General features: G+C 59.1%; 2 protein-coding genes across 3 annotated transcripts; one reads left to right on the top strand and one right to left on the bottom strand.

Annotated features, from left to right (window-relative positions):
- Nucleotides 1-1369: 1369 nt before the first annotated feature.
- LOC135190874 (uncharacterized) lies at nt 1370-6116 on the bottom strand. The gene is made up of 14 exons (XM_064172634.1): nt 5263-6116; nt 5019-5179; nt 4662-4821; nt 4360-4530; nt 4179-4270; nt 3935-4092; nt 3751-3854; nt 3431-3655; nt 3191-3276; nt 2899-3035; nt 2635-2724; nt 2229-2437; nt 1888-2094; nt 1370-1767 (listed from the first exon to the last, which is right to left on the bottom strand). Exons 1-14 carry the CDS (start codon nt 5455-5457, stop codon nt 1480-1482), a joined length of 2283 nt encoding a protein of 760 aa, XP_064028704.1. The 5' UTR covers nt 5458-6116; the 3' UTR covers nt 1370-1479.
- Nucleotides 6117-8673: 2557 nt separating this feature from the next.
- TRAPPC3 (trafficking protein particle complex subunit 3) lies at nt 8674-14540 on the top strand. 2 transcript variants are annotated; one of them, XM_064172491.1, is made up of 5 exons: nt 8674-8767; nt 11516-11613; nt 11741-11840; nt 12069-12251; nt 12914-14540. In XM_064172491.1, the coding sequence occupies exons 1-5, from the start codon at nt 8726-8728 to the stop codon at nt 13031-13033; spliced, it is 543 nt and encodes a 180-aa protein (XP_064028561.1). In that variant the 5' UTR covers nt 8674-8725; the 3' UTR covers nt 13034-14540. The 2 variants fall into 2 exon arrangements, with proteins under 2 accessions (XP_064028561.1, XP_064028562.1); XM_064172492.1 differs by lacking the exon at nt 8674-8767 and adding an exon at nt 9735-10482.
- Nucleotides 14541-15109: the final 569 nt, after the last annotated feature.

Below are 15109 nucleotides of genomic sequence, written 5' to 3'. Positions count from 1 at the left end.
TGCAGAGGGCTCCTGGTAAAGGGCTTCTGGCTGCCCTGGCAGCCCATCGACAGGGCTTATACAACATGCAGAGCACTGATCGATCGCCCTGCTGCAGGCAGAGTCCCACTGCAGCAGCGTCCCTGGGAACTGCTGCCCTCCCCAAGCCCATGGAAAATCCGATGTGCTCCTGATGAATGCACTGCCCAGCCCCAGCAGCTGCAGGCCCCAGAGCCCCCCGTGCTCCTCAGCCCCTCGGCACGGGGTGCCATGCTGCCATGGTGCAAGCTGGCGCTGTGGGAGTCTGGGTACAAACAGGGATGAGGATGGCAACAAAGTGCTGTGTGGGACACCCCAATTCACCTGCTCCACACACCCTCCTCCTTCAGCCCCAGATTGTTCCAAACCTGCTGCTTTGTGGTTTGGAGTCCACACTGGGCAGTGGTACCAGGACCATGAGGGCTGAACCCCTGCCCCTAGAATGCTTCAGCTGACCCCCACTAGCCATGGGGCACAGACCCAGCAGGAACCTGAGGGCGAAGATCTGTCTCTGCATCTCACCTGCAGCAGATGGGTGCTGTGCCAGCCCATTGCCAGCAGTGTGCCAAGGCAGGCACCAGCCCCCAGCATCTTGCCTTGGGCATGCATTGTGGTGGGCAAAAAACCTTGGTGCTGCAGGACAATCCTCTGTGGGTGCAGGTGATAAATGAGCCAGTGATGGGCTGAGTCCTGCCCTGCCCCACCCCAGCCTTCGCCTGCTCTGTCATTATCCCAGGCCCCATGTGTAATTAGTGCCCTGATGTCATAGTGTCAGGCCTGGGCAGCCCCATGAGCTCCCTGCCAGACCCACCTTGGCCTCCAGCCTCAGGGCCAAAGGAGATCCCAGCCTTCCAACTGCTCCTGCTCAGCTCCAGACCCTCACACTCCTTGCATCACTGCTGGACCCTTGTCCCACCCCTGTCCCGCAGCACCCGAGCTGTCCTCTGCTCAGTGCAGGGCTTGGCCATTGCCACTGCTGCATCTCTGCCCCCCACATCCCGTCTGCTCCTTGCCACGCTGGTCTTGCTGCCTGGCTGCCACTCTCCTGAGGACAGATCCTGCCTGGGCCAGACTGGGGCCAGCCTCAGCCCTCCTGAGCCTCCCAGGCTGAGGATGAAGGCAGCACTGCCAGTCCCCCACACCCTCGGCATAGGAATGCGCTGGATTGGCCCTGGCAGCTATAAATAGAGCAGAAGGCACAAGCTTGTGCCAAGCAGGGCACACGTGGGTCTGGGCAGCCACTGCCCCTCAGCTGGCATGGGGCATGGGCAGGGTGTGGGGCTACAGCAGCACCCTGGGGTGGAACAGGGATGAGGAGGGCAAAAGCCCCAGGCAGGGCACAGAGCTGCTGTAGAGCAGCACTCAGTGCTTTATTGTGAGGCAAACTGCACTTGCCAGGGCACATGGTACCTTCCCCCCACCAGCACCCCGTGATGCCCAGCCCTGTGGCCATCCCTAGTTCTAGCACCCGTGCAGGGGCTGAGCTGTGCCAGTGACTGTGAACTGTGTGCTCAGCACCTCTGAGGGTACCCGTGTCTGCTGGGCTGGCTGCTGCCCACCAGCAAAGAGGGTGAAGGTGCCAGGCTCGAGGTGCCAGTCCTGTGCCCAGACAGCACGCTGCTCGGCCACCACCTGGAAGGACAGCTTGGTCTCCTGGCCAGCTGGCACAGCCACACGATGGAAAGCCACCAGCTGCCAGCGGGGCACTGGCACAGATGACTGCTCCCATCGCAGGTACAGCTGCACCACCTGTCCAGAGGGACAGGAGTCAGTGCCAACGGGACCCACCAGCTGCTCCCCCTGGCAGTGGGGGCCCTGGCTGTATCCACGTCTCCTGTGGCTGCATCATTTAGGGGCAGCCATGCTCACCTCCTCTCCATCCCGCTGCCCTGTGTTCTCCAGCACCACAGACACGGAGAGGTTGGCACAGATGGGCAGCAGCAGAGGGCTCAGCACCAGGTCCCGGTAGCGGAAGGTGGTGTAGGACAGCCCATAGCCAAAGGGGTAGAGTGGAGCCTCCTGCCCGTAGTACCGGTACGTCCGCCCCTCCATGGTGTAGTTCTCCATTGGTGGCACCTGTGGGATGTGGGGCCGCTGGAGCAGGGCAAGGCTGGCATGGCTATGGTCAAGCATCATCCCTGCATGCTGCAGCTCCCCTAGCCACCATGGCAGGAAAAGGCTACCAGTGCCACCAGTTGTCCAAGCTTTACCTGGTGCATGCCTGCGGGCCACGTGGCTGGCAGCCTGCCAGCTGGGTTAGCCCCTGCCTCACCTAGCAGGACCTTGGCAATGGCAAGGCCGGTGGCCTGGGCGGGGAAGAAGCACGCCAGGATGGCCCCCACGCCTTCATGTGCCTGTGCCCAGCTCACGTCCAAGGGCCCCGCGTTGAAGAGCAGCAGGATGACAGGACGTCCAGCAGCTGCAGGGAGATGGCTGTCAACAAGAGCCCAGTGCCAGTGCTGCTCAGGCAGCTCTGGGGTGCCCCATGGATGGAGAACACCTTGAGGCATTGTGGTTCCCCTTCCTGTGCCCCAGCCCATCACCACCCTCTCTTGGCTGGCCTCGACCCAGAGGACTCCAAGGAGTGCCAGGAGCTGAGCTCCACAGAGCCCCTACCTGCCTGCACCGCATCCTGCAGCAGGTCCAGCTGGTGGCCAGGCAGGGACAGGTCCCTCCGGTCCTTTGCCTCTGTCTCCACATCTATCCCTGCATGGGGACAGCCAAGAGACAGCCTCTTACCTACCCAGGGCATCACAGATGGTTAGGGCAGAGGAGCACCAACTGCCTCAGGGGGCTTATGAGGACCTGTTCCTCTCCTGGAGCCGGGTGCTGCCCAACCCCAGGCTGAGCCCACCCAACACCCTCCCCACTCTCACCTACCTGTCCCCAGGCAGACCACCACCACATCGGCTGCCCCTGCTGCACTCACCACCTCTGCCCGTGAGTACCAGTGGCACCGTGGCTCACGGCAGCCCGCCGCAAAGGTGACATTGGCTGGCAGAGTCTCCAGCCCCCTCCTGCACCAGAAAAGAGCAGATCTGTGCCCCACGGTTGGGGCACCTTGAGGACATCCCCCCCTGCCTCAGCCCCCAGAGAAGGGTCAAGTAGCTCCAGCAGCAGCCTCGGGCAATGCCCAGGACTGGGGGACATAGGTGGCACGATGCTGTCTCACCGGGGAGTGTAGATGTAGTGCGGCTCAGGCACTGGTGCATAGTCCCCAAACAGCACCCATGGGTTGTCACCGAAGGGACCCACCACCTGTGGAGGGTATAGGACTGAGGGTGGGCACCAGCAGCCCTGTGCCACACAGCCTGTGGCTCTCCAAACAAGGGGACACCTGTGTTGCCTGGGGTATGGAGCCAGCAGCTGTGGTCACCACATCTCCTTGGCTGCCTCTGTGCGCGGTGCTCACCGCAAGGCTCTTGCCAAGCAGGTCCTGAGCCCGGAGGGGCAGCGTCCCCCGTGTGTTCTTCAGCAGCACGAAGCTCTTGACAGCAGCTTCCAGTGAGAGGTTGCGGTGCTCAGGGCTCTGCACGGTGCTTAGGTCCAGGCTGCTGTAGGGGTTCATGGCTGGGGGGTCGAACTCCCCCAGCCGCATCCGTGTGTAGAAGAGAGGCCGGACGCGGTCACGCAGCATCTGTGAAGACCCCAACACCAGGACCTCGGCTGTGCTTGGCAGAGGCAGCCCTGGCTCCCTTCCTGTGCCCCCAGCCCCACTCCTCCTAAGCTCACCTGCAGCGTGATGTTGCCCATGGCCAGAGCCTTCGGGATGTGTGTGAAGACATTGCTCCTCATGCCATAGGAGAGCTCCAGGTTGCAGCCAGCGTTCAGTGAGGCTGCAGTGTGGGTGAGAAGGGAAACCACCCATCATGGCTGCAGAGTGCCCAGGGACCCTGCACCCGTCCTGTGAGCTCACCGACTGCCGTCTCCAAAAAGCTGTGGGTGTAGTGGTGCCCCAGCATGATGAGCTCCAGGGCTCCCTCGTCGCTCACCACATAGCCCTCAAAGCCCCACTCCCCACGCAGGATGTCTGTCAGCAGCTTCTTGTTGGCACAGGCAGGAATGCCATTGATCCTGTCAGAGGGGGGATGGGACAGCCCAGTGCCAGCTGAGCACTGACCACCCCACAGGCATCTGAGCCCATGCAGCCCCTCTCATACCTGTTGTAGCTGCACATGAAGCTGTAGGAGCCAGCACGCACACAGGCCTGGAACTGGGGCAGGAATGTGGTGCGCAGATCCCGCTCCAGCACCTGCAAGGGCCGCATGCAGCATAGGGGAGCTGTCAGCTCTTGGGAGGAGGGGCTGCTTGCCACCCTGAAGGCCCCCCCATCGTGTTCACCTTGGCATCAAAGCTGAGCCTGGAGACGGGGATGTTCTCAGGGCCCCCGTGCACACTGAAGTGTTTGCAGCCAGCACTGGCCTTGATGTAGCGAGGGTGCTGGCCCTGCAGCCCCTGCACGAAGCTTCGGGCCAGCTCCCCACTCAGGAACGGGTCCTCCCCGTAGGTCTCCTGGCCAAGAGGCAGGCAGGTCACCACTGGGGACCCCAGCCCCACAGCCCCGCAGCCATCGCCAGCCAGTCAGCCGTGGTGCTGCGTGGGCAGAGCCTGGCTCAGGGTCACTCCCTGCCCCACGGTGGCACCTGGTTCCTGCCCCACAGGGGGTGCCTCATGATGTTGAGGACTGGGCTGAAGCAGCTCAGCCCCGTGTGGTCACCGTAGCGGCCTGTGGCGTCGAAGTTGTTGTGTTTGGCTCTCACCTCGGTGGCAGTGGCGTTGGCCACCCGGTAGATGAGCTCGGGGCTGCGGAGAAGAGTGTGGGAATGTTGGGGGCTGCAGGGGAGGGGGAACCCATCCCGTGGGGAAGTGCATCCCTCGGTCTCCCATCCTGCAGGGCCATGTTCCAGGTGGATCCCAGATGTCCCATCCCTCGGGTGCCACTCCTTGGGGACCCATCCCGTGGGGTCCGTGCTGTGGGCTCCCACTCCCGGTGCCGGTACCTGAAGGTGGCAGCGAGCCCCAGAGCCTGGGGGAAAGCCGTGGCCCATCCCGGTGCCTCCGCGTCGCCCCGCAGACACTCCGTGTTCCAGTTGTAGGGCCCGATGCCCAGCCGCGGGATAGGGGGTGCGGGACCGTTCCCCATCGCTCCCCCCCTCGCTACCTGCGGGCCAGCGATGCTGAGCGGGAGAGTTCCGGAGAGGTCCCGGGAGGGTCCGGGAGAATTCCCCCCCCCCCCCCCCTTACCTGCAGCACCATCTCGGCGGGGCTCAGCCGCCCCAGCAGGTCGTCGAGGCGGCGGTGCCAGGGCAGCGCCGGGTCCTGGAACGGGAAGGGACCGGGCTTAGACCAGACGGGGCCGGTGCCCAGCAGCACGCACAGCAGCACGGCCGCGGCCCGGAGCTCGGCCACATCGGCCGGGGGCGCGACGAGGCGCGGCATGGCAAGGCTCCGTTCTCGGGATCTGCCCGTCCCGTTCCGGCGCTCCGAGGCTACGGTGATGAGCGCATTGGGGCGGAGCGCTGCCTCTCGGGCCTGCGCCCGCCGGACGAGGCGGAGCGGAGCGGGACCCGGCACCCCGAGCTCGGAGGAGGTCCCGGGGCATGGGGTCTCAGTGCCGGGGGATGCCGCTACCGGAGGTCCTGGGGTAGAAAATGCTGGAGTGGTGTATGTCGGCAGGAAGGATGCTGGTAGCAGAGGTCCCGGGGGCGGGGGATGCTGGTGCCGGGGGTCCCAGGGCACTACCAGGTCCGGGGACTGAAGCTCTTGGTCCTCCCCAGCCGTGCTGCCCAAAACCTGTACGTGCAGCCAGGGGACAGGGCGTGAAGCTGGGCGGTGGCTCCAGCCTGAACTGGCGTTGGGCGCAGCCAGGTGACTTCCTGACCACTACAACTGGCACAGTATGACCCAGAGCAGCATGTGTGGCCCTGGCAACCCCTGGGCTTATAGCAATATTTGCTCTGCGGCTTTCCCACACAGCCACTGGCACAGAACAAACAGCATGGCAAGAGCACAGGTTTGGCCTGGCACCAGCCAAAGGGCTTACAGACATCTGTGACTTCACATAGAATCAGTCAGGGTTGGAAGGGACCACAAAGAGCAGCCAGTTCCACAACCCCCTGCCATGCCCAGGGACACCCTACCCTAGAGCAGGCTGCACACAGCCTCAGCCAGCCTGGCCTCAAACACCTCCAGCCATGGGGCCTCAACCACCTCCCTGGGCAACCCATTCCAGCCTCTCACCACTCTCATGCTCAACAACTTCCTCCCCACCTCCAGCTTTGCTCCATTCTCCCCAGTCCTGTCACTCCCTGAGAACCTAAAAAGTCCCTCCCCAGCTTTTTTGTAGCCCACTTCAGATCCTGGGAGGCCACAAGAAGGTCACTTGGGAGCCTCCTCTTCTCCAGCCTGCACAGCCCCAACTCTTTCAGTCTGTCCTCACAGCAGAGCTGCTGCAGCCCTCTGAGCATCCTCCTGGCCCTGCTCTGGACACTCTCCAGCATCTCCACAGCCCTCTTGTCCCAAGGGGATCCAGAACTGGATGCAGTACTGCAGGCGGGGTCTCAGCAGAGCAGGAAAATCACCTCCCTGGCCCTGCTGGCCACACTTCTGCTGCTGCAGCCCAGCCTCTGCTTGGCTTTCTGGGCTGCAAGTGCACACTGCTGGCTCCTGTTGAGCTTCTCATCCACCAGCACCCCCAAGTCCCTCTCCTCTAGGCTGCTCTCCAGCCACTCACTGCCCAGCCTGGATTTGTGCTTTGCATTGCCTCAAGCCAGATGCAGGACCTTGCACTTGGTCTTGTTGAACCTCCTGAGGTTGGCTTGTGCCCACCTCTGCGGCCTGTCCAGGTCCCTCTGGATGGCATCCCTGCCCTCCAGCCTGGCTGCTGCACCACACAGCTTGGTGTCATCAGCAGACTTGCTGAGGCTGCACTCAATGCCTCTGTCCACGTTGTCAACAAAGCTGTTAAACAAGACTGGTCTCAGGACTGATCCTTGAGGGACTCCACTTGTCACTGCCCTCCACTTGGACACGGACCCATTGCCATGGGTCAGCTTGGTAGCTGCCTGGCTCTGGTAGGCTCATTCTCACTTTGACATGGTGGCCATGGGGTCTCCATTGCTCTCAGCTTCACTCTCCCCTAGATGCAGCTCTGCAGCTGGGAGATGCATGGGTGAGGGAGAGCAGAGAAGAGTATGAAATGATCATTTGACTCCTAGTCCTGGGATGAGGCTGGCAGCAGAAGCAAGGCCAGTGACCCTGGGCTGCTCCCCTGTGCTTCCAGGCCGGGAGTCAGGGGAGCAGAGATGCATCTGCCTCTCTGGCAGTGTGTCCTGCTCCTGCCAGGGCTGGAGGTGATGCTGGCCGCTCCCCAGCCCGGATCAGAGCTGGTATCAGGTCGTGGGGCTTGCAGCCCACAGGCTGCACGTCCGTAGCCATGTAAGGCAATGCCAGCAGGTCGGCCACAGCCTGGAGAGACTGGCTGGCCCCCACACTCCCAGCACTGCTGCTGGCGGGGACAGCGAGCAGCCACCCAGCTGCTGGATTCCTGAGCAGGCGGCAGGGTGGGTCCTGTTGACAGCTCCCTCTGCACCCAGAGCAGATCTCACCCAGTGCTGCCTCTCTAGCAGCCTTGAGCAGGGAGCAGTGGTCAGGCCCCTGCTCAGTGAGACGTCTAGTCCAGAGACACGCCACAACAACCAAACACCCAGGCAGCGCCGGGCTGCTAGCAGAGGCTGGGGCTTCGTGGCCAGGCTGGCTGGAGGGGCCCGGTGAAGCTCAGTGATTTCAGTAAATATTTACTGCAGTCGCACAGAGCCCCAAACTGGCCTGATTTCTGCAGCGTCATCATCCCCACTGCCGTGCGCGTTTCTCAATCCGAGGTGTGTGGAAATCCAGTGCCGTGCAGCTCCCGTTCTTGCCCCGAGGCTCAGAGCTGGCTCGACCCTGCCAGCCCAAGCCTCGCTCCAGCTGTCCTAGAGAACGTCGGCTGCCTGTGTCCCAGCTGCTTCCGAGATACCGGGGCCAGCGGCTGGGCAGGGAAGGGGCCAGCACCGGGGCACAGCAACAGCAGGATCCACCAACGCCGGTGCCCCGGGGAAGTGGACTGTTTCCCCGAACAGACCCGTGCTTGGTCTCCGTGCGGAGCTGTTCCCCCGGCGATACCCCTCGCTGCTACCAGCACGGCCCCGGGGGCAGGAGCGGACCCCGCCCGAGGCCGGGCAGCGACTGTCAGCCGTCTCGTTTTCACCGGAGATCGGTCGTGGAGAGCACCGTCACAGTCCCCGCCGCCGTCCCAGGCAGGAGTTCCCCGCTGCTAACAGACACCGGGGCCGAGGGAGCTCCTGGCCGCGGCCGCGGAGACTACGGGTCCAGGTCCGGCTCCAGCGGAGGCAGCGCAGAGCGGGCACAGTCGCCCCCTGGCGGCACAATCCCCACACACAGGCATCGACCTCCTCTGCACGCCGGGATTTGTAGGCACCGCAGTCACGTGAAAGAAATCGCACACCCACCCCCCCCCCAGCCCCAGTGCGCATGCGCACGGCGCTGCCGCGTTGCCTTCTGGGAGTTGTAGTGCAGCGGTGAGTGAGCGGCGGTGCCGAAAGCGCCGCGCGAACTACACGTCCCGGCGTGCCCCACGGCGTGCGGCGCAGCGGCGAAGGCGGGAGGCGGCGGGGCGCGGCGGGGCGGACGCAGCGGGCCGGGCAGGATGTCGCGCCAGGCCGGCCGCGGCACCGAGAGCAAGAAAATGGTAACGGCGGCGCTGCAGCGCCTGAGGGGCCGGGCGGGCCCCGGCGGGACCAGTTCTAGCGGACCCGGGGCGGGGGGTGCTGGAGGAGGTGAAGGCCCAGCCCGGGTGTCAAACCAAGGCCCGCGGCTTTGCCTGCCCGCCGCTGGGCCGCGCTGCCCGCCTCCGTTCGCTGGGTGGGCTCGGCGGGACCGGCCTCTCCGCCGGCAACCGCCCGCCCCTCTCTGGGCCGTCAGCTGCGGGGCGGGAACCGTTCGGCTGCCTATTTACTACCCCTTTGGCGCCTGACACGGGAGGCAGGTCAGCGGTGCGGAGCGCAGGGCGCGGTGCCACGGGAGTTGAGGAGCTCGCACCGCTTCTAAACGGGCTCGGTCTGCAGCGTTCGGTACCCGCAGCTTCTCCCGGCGGGACCTCCCGCCACCTCCGCGCTGCGAAGCCGAGCAGCCGGCTGCGTGTGCCGGAGCGATCAGGCGGGGCGGACCGCTTCTGTGCCTGCGGAGCTGTCAGTCAGAACGCAGCCGCTTCTCTGGCGTCTCTCCCTTTTCTCCTAGCGCGATTCCATGTTACCAGTCTGAGAACTGAGAGAAGGAGAAAGAATTTACAGAGCTGAGGTCCAACTCCGAGCCAAACCAGATCGAATTAATGCGTTTTGGATGCACCGTCAATGTTTGAGAGCAAGTAGTAAAAACAAGATCTGGGGGGGTTGCCTCCCTCTGTAGCCCTCTTGGTTCAGGCTCAGCAGAGGCCAGGCAGCTGCCTGCTCCTGCCACCTCTGCAGCGGGAGGGATCCAACTCCTTAAATACCATGATTTTTATTTAAGGCATTGCTGTTACTGATTCTGACACCTTGTAGCCACAAAACTCAGTGTTGAGACTCTGCACCGGTCTGCAGCACGAAAAAAAACCTGAAGGAATAACGGAGAAATTATCAGGCAGTTGAATTCCGTTAGAAAGCCTGAAAATGGCTTACAAAGAAGACTGTAGAAATTTGCCACCTTATAACACTTTAAACTTCACCGAGCAGCAGCATCGCAGGAGGGAACTGCGACCTGCACTGGGTTTGCACTCTGGGGCTGATAACAGTGACAGCTTCGTGGCTTTACCCAGTAACTGACACGATCTTGGACTGGTAACAGCTGGGTTTCCTCCATCCATTCACCCCCTACTCTCTCCAGCTGCCAAGCCCTGTCTCTACTAAAATTACTGCAATCCTTACACACAGCCTAACCTTTTCTGCATGTTTGTGAAATTCTCTGCCAAATGTCTGACTCTTGCCAGTTGAGCTGAAGGAGGTTTCCGCCTTGTCGGGTTGTGAACTTGCTCAACCTTCGTCTTTCCAAGGTGAAAGCATGATTGTGACTCAAAAACAAAACAAGCCCTCAAAGAATGTCCCCATTCTTTAAAGCTGAAATTAGGTGAGAAGCACCAAGGAGCCTGACTGCTCCTTTTCACCTGCTGAGAGCCTTTTGCGAGCTATTTGTTGTGAAGTACCGAGGACAAGGTGGAATTCCCTTTGTGTCTTCTAACTAACCTGGTTTGTATGGGTGGAATGTTTGGGAGTGGTTTCTCCTCGCTTTTGTTTGGTTGGGAATGACGTCTGGTCAGCATTGTTAACTCTGATGTTGTCTCTTTTCCCTTCCTTTCTGCCCTCTGCTGCTTTCATTCTGTAGTATTGGTATTTGCCATTCATTTCACCTTCTGCATCTATGCATCTCATGGTAGGTGATAGGCTTTTAATCCCAGATTAGACTCTCTGAATGCTAAAACTGAAGGCAGAAATTAATTCTGACCGTTTATTTGTGCCTGAAAGCACTCCAGGGTCTGTGAAAAGCTAAAGCCTGTTATAGCTTTTTGGTGTGTAGCCTTTAATGACCATGTTAGGCACTGGTCTGGCTTCATGGCTCCCAAGAAAACATTCTTGGACACAGTTGCTTCAGGTTGGGAAAGGTGCTGGGGGAGGAGATGCCTTCCCTTGTTTTCTACAAGTCAGGACACTGCTCAAAGAAATCCCAAGGAGCTCTGATCCTAGCCAGGCCTAGAGAGCCTCTGTGCACACATCTGAGCTGAGCTGGCATTGTCCTTGATGCTCCCCTTCTGGTCTGAGGAGCTGGCTTTAATGCATGAAGCAACTTACATGCCTAGAAAAGTTTTTAGGGCCCAGGCAGGTCCTGCTTCCTCTTAGTAGGAGAATATATAAATGTCTGAATAAATGAGGATTTTCTGTCCCCTTGAGAGGACCAGAAATGGAGCCTACCAAGCTTTGCCTGTTTGCAGCATGGTGACAAAACACAGAGAACAGTTTGAGATCCTTTTTGCCTCCAGGACTGGCTGGAATACATCTCTGGCAACTTGGAGATGGTCAGCAGCACAGAAAATGATCTTGAGGTGTCACTGCAGTTACCCAGGCATCATTAAAGCAGAGGGACATTAATTGGCAGCTAAGAATAGCTGCAGAGCATGAGCAGCAGCTTCCTGGCTTCAGATCAGGATCCTTAATGGGAAGTGCTGTGTGGAGAGGGAGAGAAAGGAAGTGCTCAGTCGTTCAAAGGCAAAGAGGATTTCTCTTTCCAAGGAGGCTGAAGTGACCTTGCCAAAACAGGAGCTGGGATCTCTCCTTGTTAAGCAGCAAATTCCTTTGGGACAGCAGGTTTCTGTGCTCCCTCTCCGGGCCAGCGGAAGCAGCGCTGCAAGCAGTCAGTGCTTGGTCACTTTTCTCTGTGCCTTGTGTTGAATCTCTTCTGCTCTGCCTAGAACTCAGAGCTCTTCACGCTGACCTATGGTGCTCTGGTCACCCAGCTCTGCAAGGACTACGAGAACGACGAGGATGTCAACAAGCAGCTGGACAAAATGTGAGTGGCCCTGCTGCAGCAGGGAGCTCAGGGTGGCAGTGGGCACCTCTGTGCTTTGCTGGGGCTTTTTCTGAAGCCACATTTGCTCTGCCCACTCGGCAGCTGCTGCTTTTCTGTGTGTTTGCAGGGGTTACAACATTGGAGTTCGGCTCATAGAGGACTTCCTGGCCCGCTCCAACGTTGGGAGGTGCCATGATTTCCGTGAGACTGCGGATGTCATCTCAAAGGTAATCACCAGGGTGCAGCTCTGCAGGTCAGGGTGGAGTGTTTGCTGCTCACAGCACTGCTTTGAGGGTTTGACTGAGGGTTTTGGGGAGGAAAAAGGGACAGTTAGATCTCTAACTGCTGCAGACTAGTGGGAGCTGGGTGGAAGATGTGTTGTTCTCAAGTACAAGGATCAAAGCTGTGCTGCTGCTCTGTGGGCTGTGTTGTTCATGCTCTGTTTGACATAACAGATAGCATTTAAAATGTACCTGGGCATCACTCCAAGCATCACCAACTGGAGTCCTGGAGGCGATGAGTTCTCCCTGATCTTGGAAAATAACCCCTTGGTGGACTTCGTGGAGCTCCCTGACAACCACTCTTCTCTCATCTACTCCAACTTGTTGTGTGGAGTGCTGCGAGGTGCCCTGGAAATGGTGAGCCAGCCTCTCTCCCCTCAGGAGATCTAAGAATAACCAAAGCTTCAGCAGATACTTTGCTGTTTAGTCTGTGTCTGTGACTTCTGTGTTTGCTTTGGGCTGGAAACTCATTCCCAGGAGGAGAGCAGAGACACAGGAGTGCTCAGCTGCCTTGCATATGGCAGCTGTGAGTCCTGGAGGTGCTGCCCAGGCCCCTTCATCTTCTGACCCAAGCACTAGCAGCACCTCTTTGAATTTTAATGAAGCTGCAGAGTCCTCACTTTGTAGCTGCTGAGAGCTCCAGGTGGGAAGTGGCTGGAACAAGAGCCCAGCTCTATCTCAGGTTTTGGGATCTGTTCTGATTATCTTGCTTAGCTGAAATGTTTGAGGAACACATGGGGCAGGATATGTAGCCTGGAGCAGTAGGGTTAGCTGGGCCCTGAACTTTGCTCTCCCATCACCAGCAGTCTCACTCTTGCTGTAGGAGGTACTTCTGCTGAGGCAAGGTACCTGCTCTCCACCCTGTAGATCGCAGCATACAAGGAGGGTGTGATCTGCACAATGCCTGTTCTCCAGAGCTCATCATGTCACATCCTGCCCTCAGAGTGCCCAAGTTGGTGCCTCATGATCAGAAGGCTCCTAGAGGATGGAGGTAACCACTCTTCTCTCCAATCACCCAGGTTCAGATGGCTGTGGATGTGAAGTTTGTCCAGGACACGCTGAAGGGTGACAGCGTCACCGAGATCCGGATGAAGTTCATCAGGCGGATCGAAGACAATCTCCCAGCTGGTGAAGAGTGACCCTCGGCCCAGTCTTCCTTTGGGACTGGAGGGGACCAGCTGGGTTTGGCCATTAGCTTTTGTCACAGATCTGTAGGGATCTAGTGCCCCTCTATGTGCAGATGGACTCACCACTGACTGTTTAAGATGTTACTATATTCTATTCTTCTACTCTTCCTTCCATCTTCTGCAGAGGACGATTGTCTGGTCGCCGTTTATTCCACAGGGTCATCCTGAAGCATTTTCGTGGGTTGATGTCTTTTCATACTCCCCTGGGGACTCTTTCTATGCTTAAGTTTCTAATTGTGGTGTTTGCTTGTGCAACAGCTACTGCTCAAATCTGCATCCAAGTTCTACTACCAGAGTTGGAGACTGAGCTGTAAGAGCCCACTCATTCACTGTTAAACGCTGTCCTTAAAAGAAGGGTTAGAATTCATTCCAAGATCAGCACGTGGTACTTCTGTAGCCCAAGCTGGCTTCCTGCATTTTGTTCTGGAGTTACTGGTAAAACACATGCCTGGTACAAAGGGGTGCTGTGGGAGAGCTGGCAGTGTGTGGGAAGCTCCTTTTTTCTCTGGGAGCAGCAGCATCACACAGCACTGGCGGGTTCTAGAGGTTCATGGCGCCTCAGCCTTTGTGGTGTCTCTTCCCCATCCATCTCTTAACTCCTTTCCTGGAAGAGCAGCACCATCACAGTGGAGAAAAGGAGAAAGGGGCTGAAACGCCACTGGTATTTGCAGTCTCTGCACAGCCCAGTCGCTGCCTGGCAAGTCCAGGAATGAAAGAAAGAAAGCCCAAACTGAAGCTCTCAACTGCTTTCAGCAGGGCGAGTCTGTTCTCCTGTTACCCTGTGTAAACACTGCTGGGTGAGGAGGTGGTGCTGGGGCTGGATCCTCACAGATGTTTAGGCTACCACAGAATTTCCCCTGTTAGTTGAGTTGGCAGAGCCTGGGCGGGCTGGAGCACCTGCTGCTCTGTAAAACAAACACGAGGGTAGTGTGGGAGCTCAGAGAGTGAGAGATTGGAAAATCAACTTCCTCTGCCACCCTGCTCAGCCAGAAGGGCAGCTCTCCACTCACTTTACATACCATGAAGGCAGATCCACCGGGAACAAAGAGCTTACAGCTGATGCTGGCTCTTTCAAGGAGCTGGTGGCTCAAACAGCCTTTGTGGGTTTGTGCCTGAGTGTAAGGTGAGAGGGAGGAAACTACCACCTCTGCTGCCATTCACTCGGCTCCTCCAGCTCAACACTGGGTCACTTGGGTGCTGCACAGCTCACTCCATCCCATTTTGTGGCCAAATGAGTCCCTTTGGTGGGAGGTCTGCCCTGCAAAAGAGCAGTAAGTTGCTGTACAAGCAGTTGGAGAGTAATACTGGGGCAGGGAGTGGCTGATGGCTTGAGAGGCAAAGCTGCCAGCGTTGCGTTGCAGAGATCAAAAAAATCCTTTCCCCCCATCATTGTTGACCATTCTAAGTCATTTTAAGGCTGCATTTTGAAAGCAACTGCATTAAAAGAATCTCGGTGTCAGCTCTGGTGCCCTCTTGCCTTTGTGTTGGGTGACGCAGATGCCAGCGTGGAGCGGGGCTGGCAGGGCGACCGCAGCTCCGCAGCAAGAATGCGGCTGCTGGCGCGGTGAAAGCTGCTCCTGAGGGAAACCTGCCCCATATTCAGTGCACGGAGGGGCTGGGGGTGGGACTCTGGGGGGCTGATGGGCAGCACTGGGAAACCAGACAGTCAATGTTTGCTTTGAGGAGGGGCCTTTTTCTGCCCTGTCAATACTCACGTATGTGTGTGGGCACTGGCAGGGACCCACCAGTGCCAGTCCGAGGCAGAGAGCTGAGACCTGCTGGTTGTGGGTATTCGTGGTGCTGAAAAACCACCTTGAAGGCATCCGAGTGCCCCCAGGAAGAGGCAGTGGCAGCTTGTGCAGTAAAGTATCTTTTTGGATGGAGCTGCTAAGCATCATGTGTCACCCACCCAGCTGGAGGCCAGAGCCAAGCCTCGACAGCCAGAACGACCCCAAACATCCCCAAAGCTCACCTGGGTCCTGGCTCCAATTGCCTGGGAGGCTCCATGTCCTCACTGATGTCACAGCT

The sequence above is a fragment of the Pogoniulus pusillus genome, chromosome 37 (assembly GCF_015220805.1).
Source record: "Pogoniulus pusillus isolate bPogPus1 chromosome 37, bPogPus1.pri, whole genome shotgun sequence".
NCBI lineage: Eukaryota > Metazoa > Chordata > Aves > Piciformes > Lybiidae > Pogoniulus > Pogoniulus pusillus.
This window is presented reverse-complemented; position numbering and strand designations above follow the sequence as displayed.

Excerpts from the sequence above, each read along its gene's own strand:
- LOC135190874 (XM_064172634.1), bottom strand. The coding sequence starts at position 5,457 with ATGCCGCGCCTCGTCGCGCCCCCGGCCGATGTGGCCGAGCTCCGGGCC. Across the intron at positions 4,531-4,661 it reads CCCTGTGGGGCAGGAACCAG|GAGACCTACGGGGAGGACCC; the intron begins GTGCCACCGTGG and ends CCTCTTGGCCAG. Across the intron at positions 2,725-2,898 it reads GGTGGTCTGCCTGGGGACAG|GGATAGATGTGGAGACAGAG; the intron begins GTAGGTGAGAGT and ends GTCCCCATGCAG.
- TRAPPC3 (XM_064172491.1), top strand. The coding sequence starts at position 8,726 with ATGTCGCGCCAGGCCGGCCGCGGCACCGAGAGCAAGAAAATG. Across the intron at positions 8,768-11,515 it reads GCACCGAGAGCAAGAAAATG|AACTCAGAGCTCTTCACGCT; the intron begins GTAACGGCGGCG and ends TGCTCTGCCTAG. Across the intron at positions 11,614-11,740 it reads AACAAGCAGCTGGACAAAAT|GGGTTACAACATTGGAGTTC; the intron begins GTGAGTGGCCCT and ends GTGTGTTTGCAG.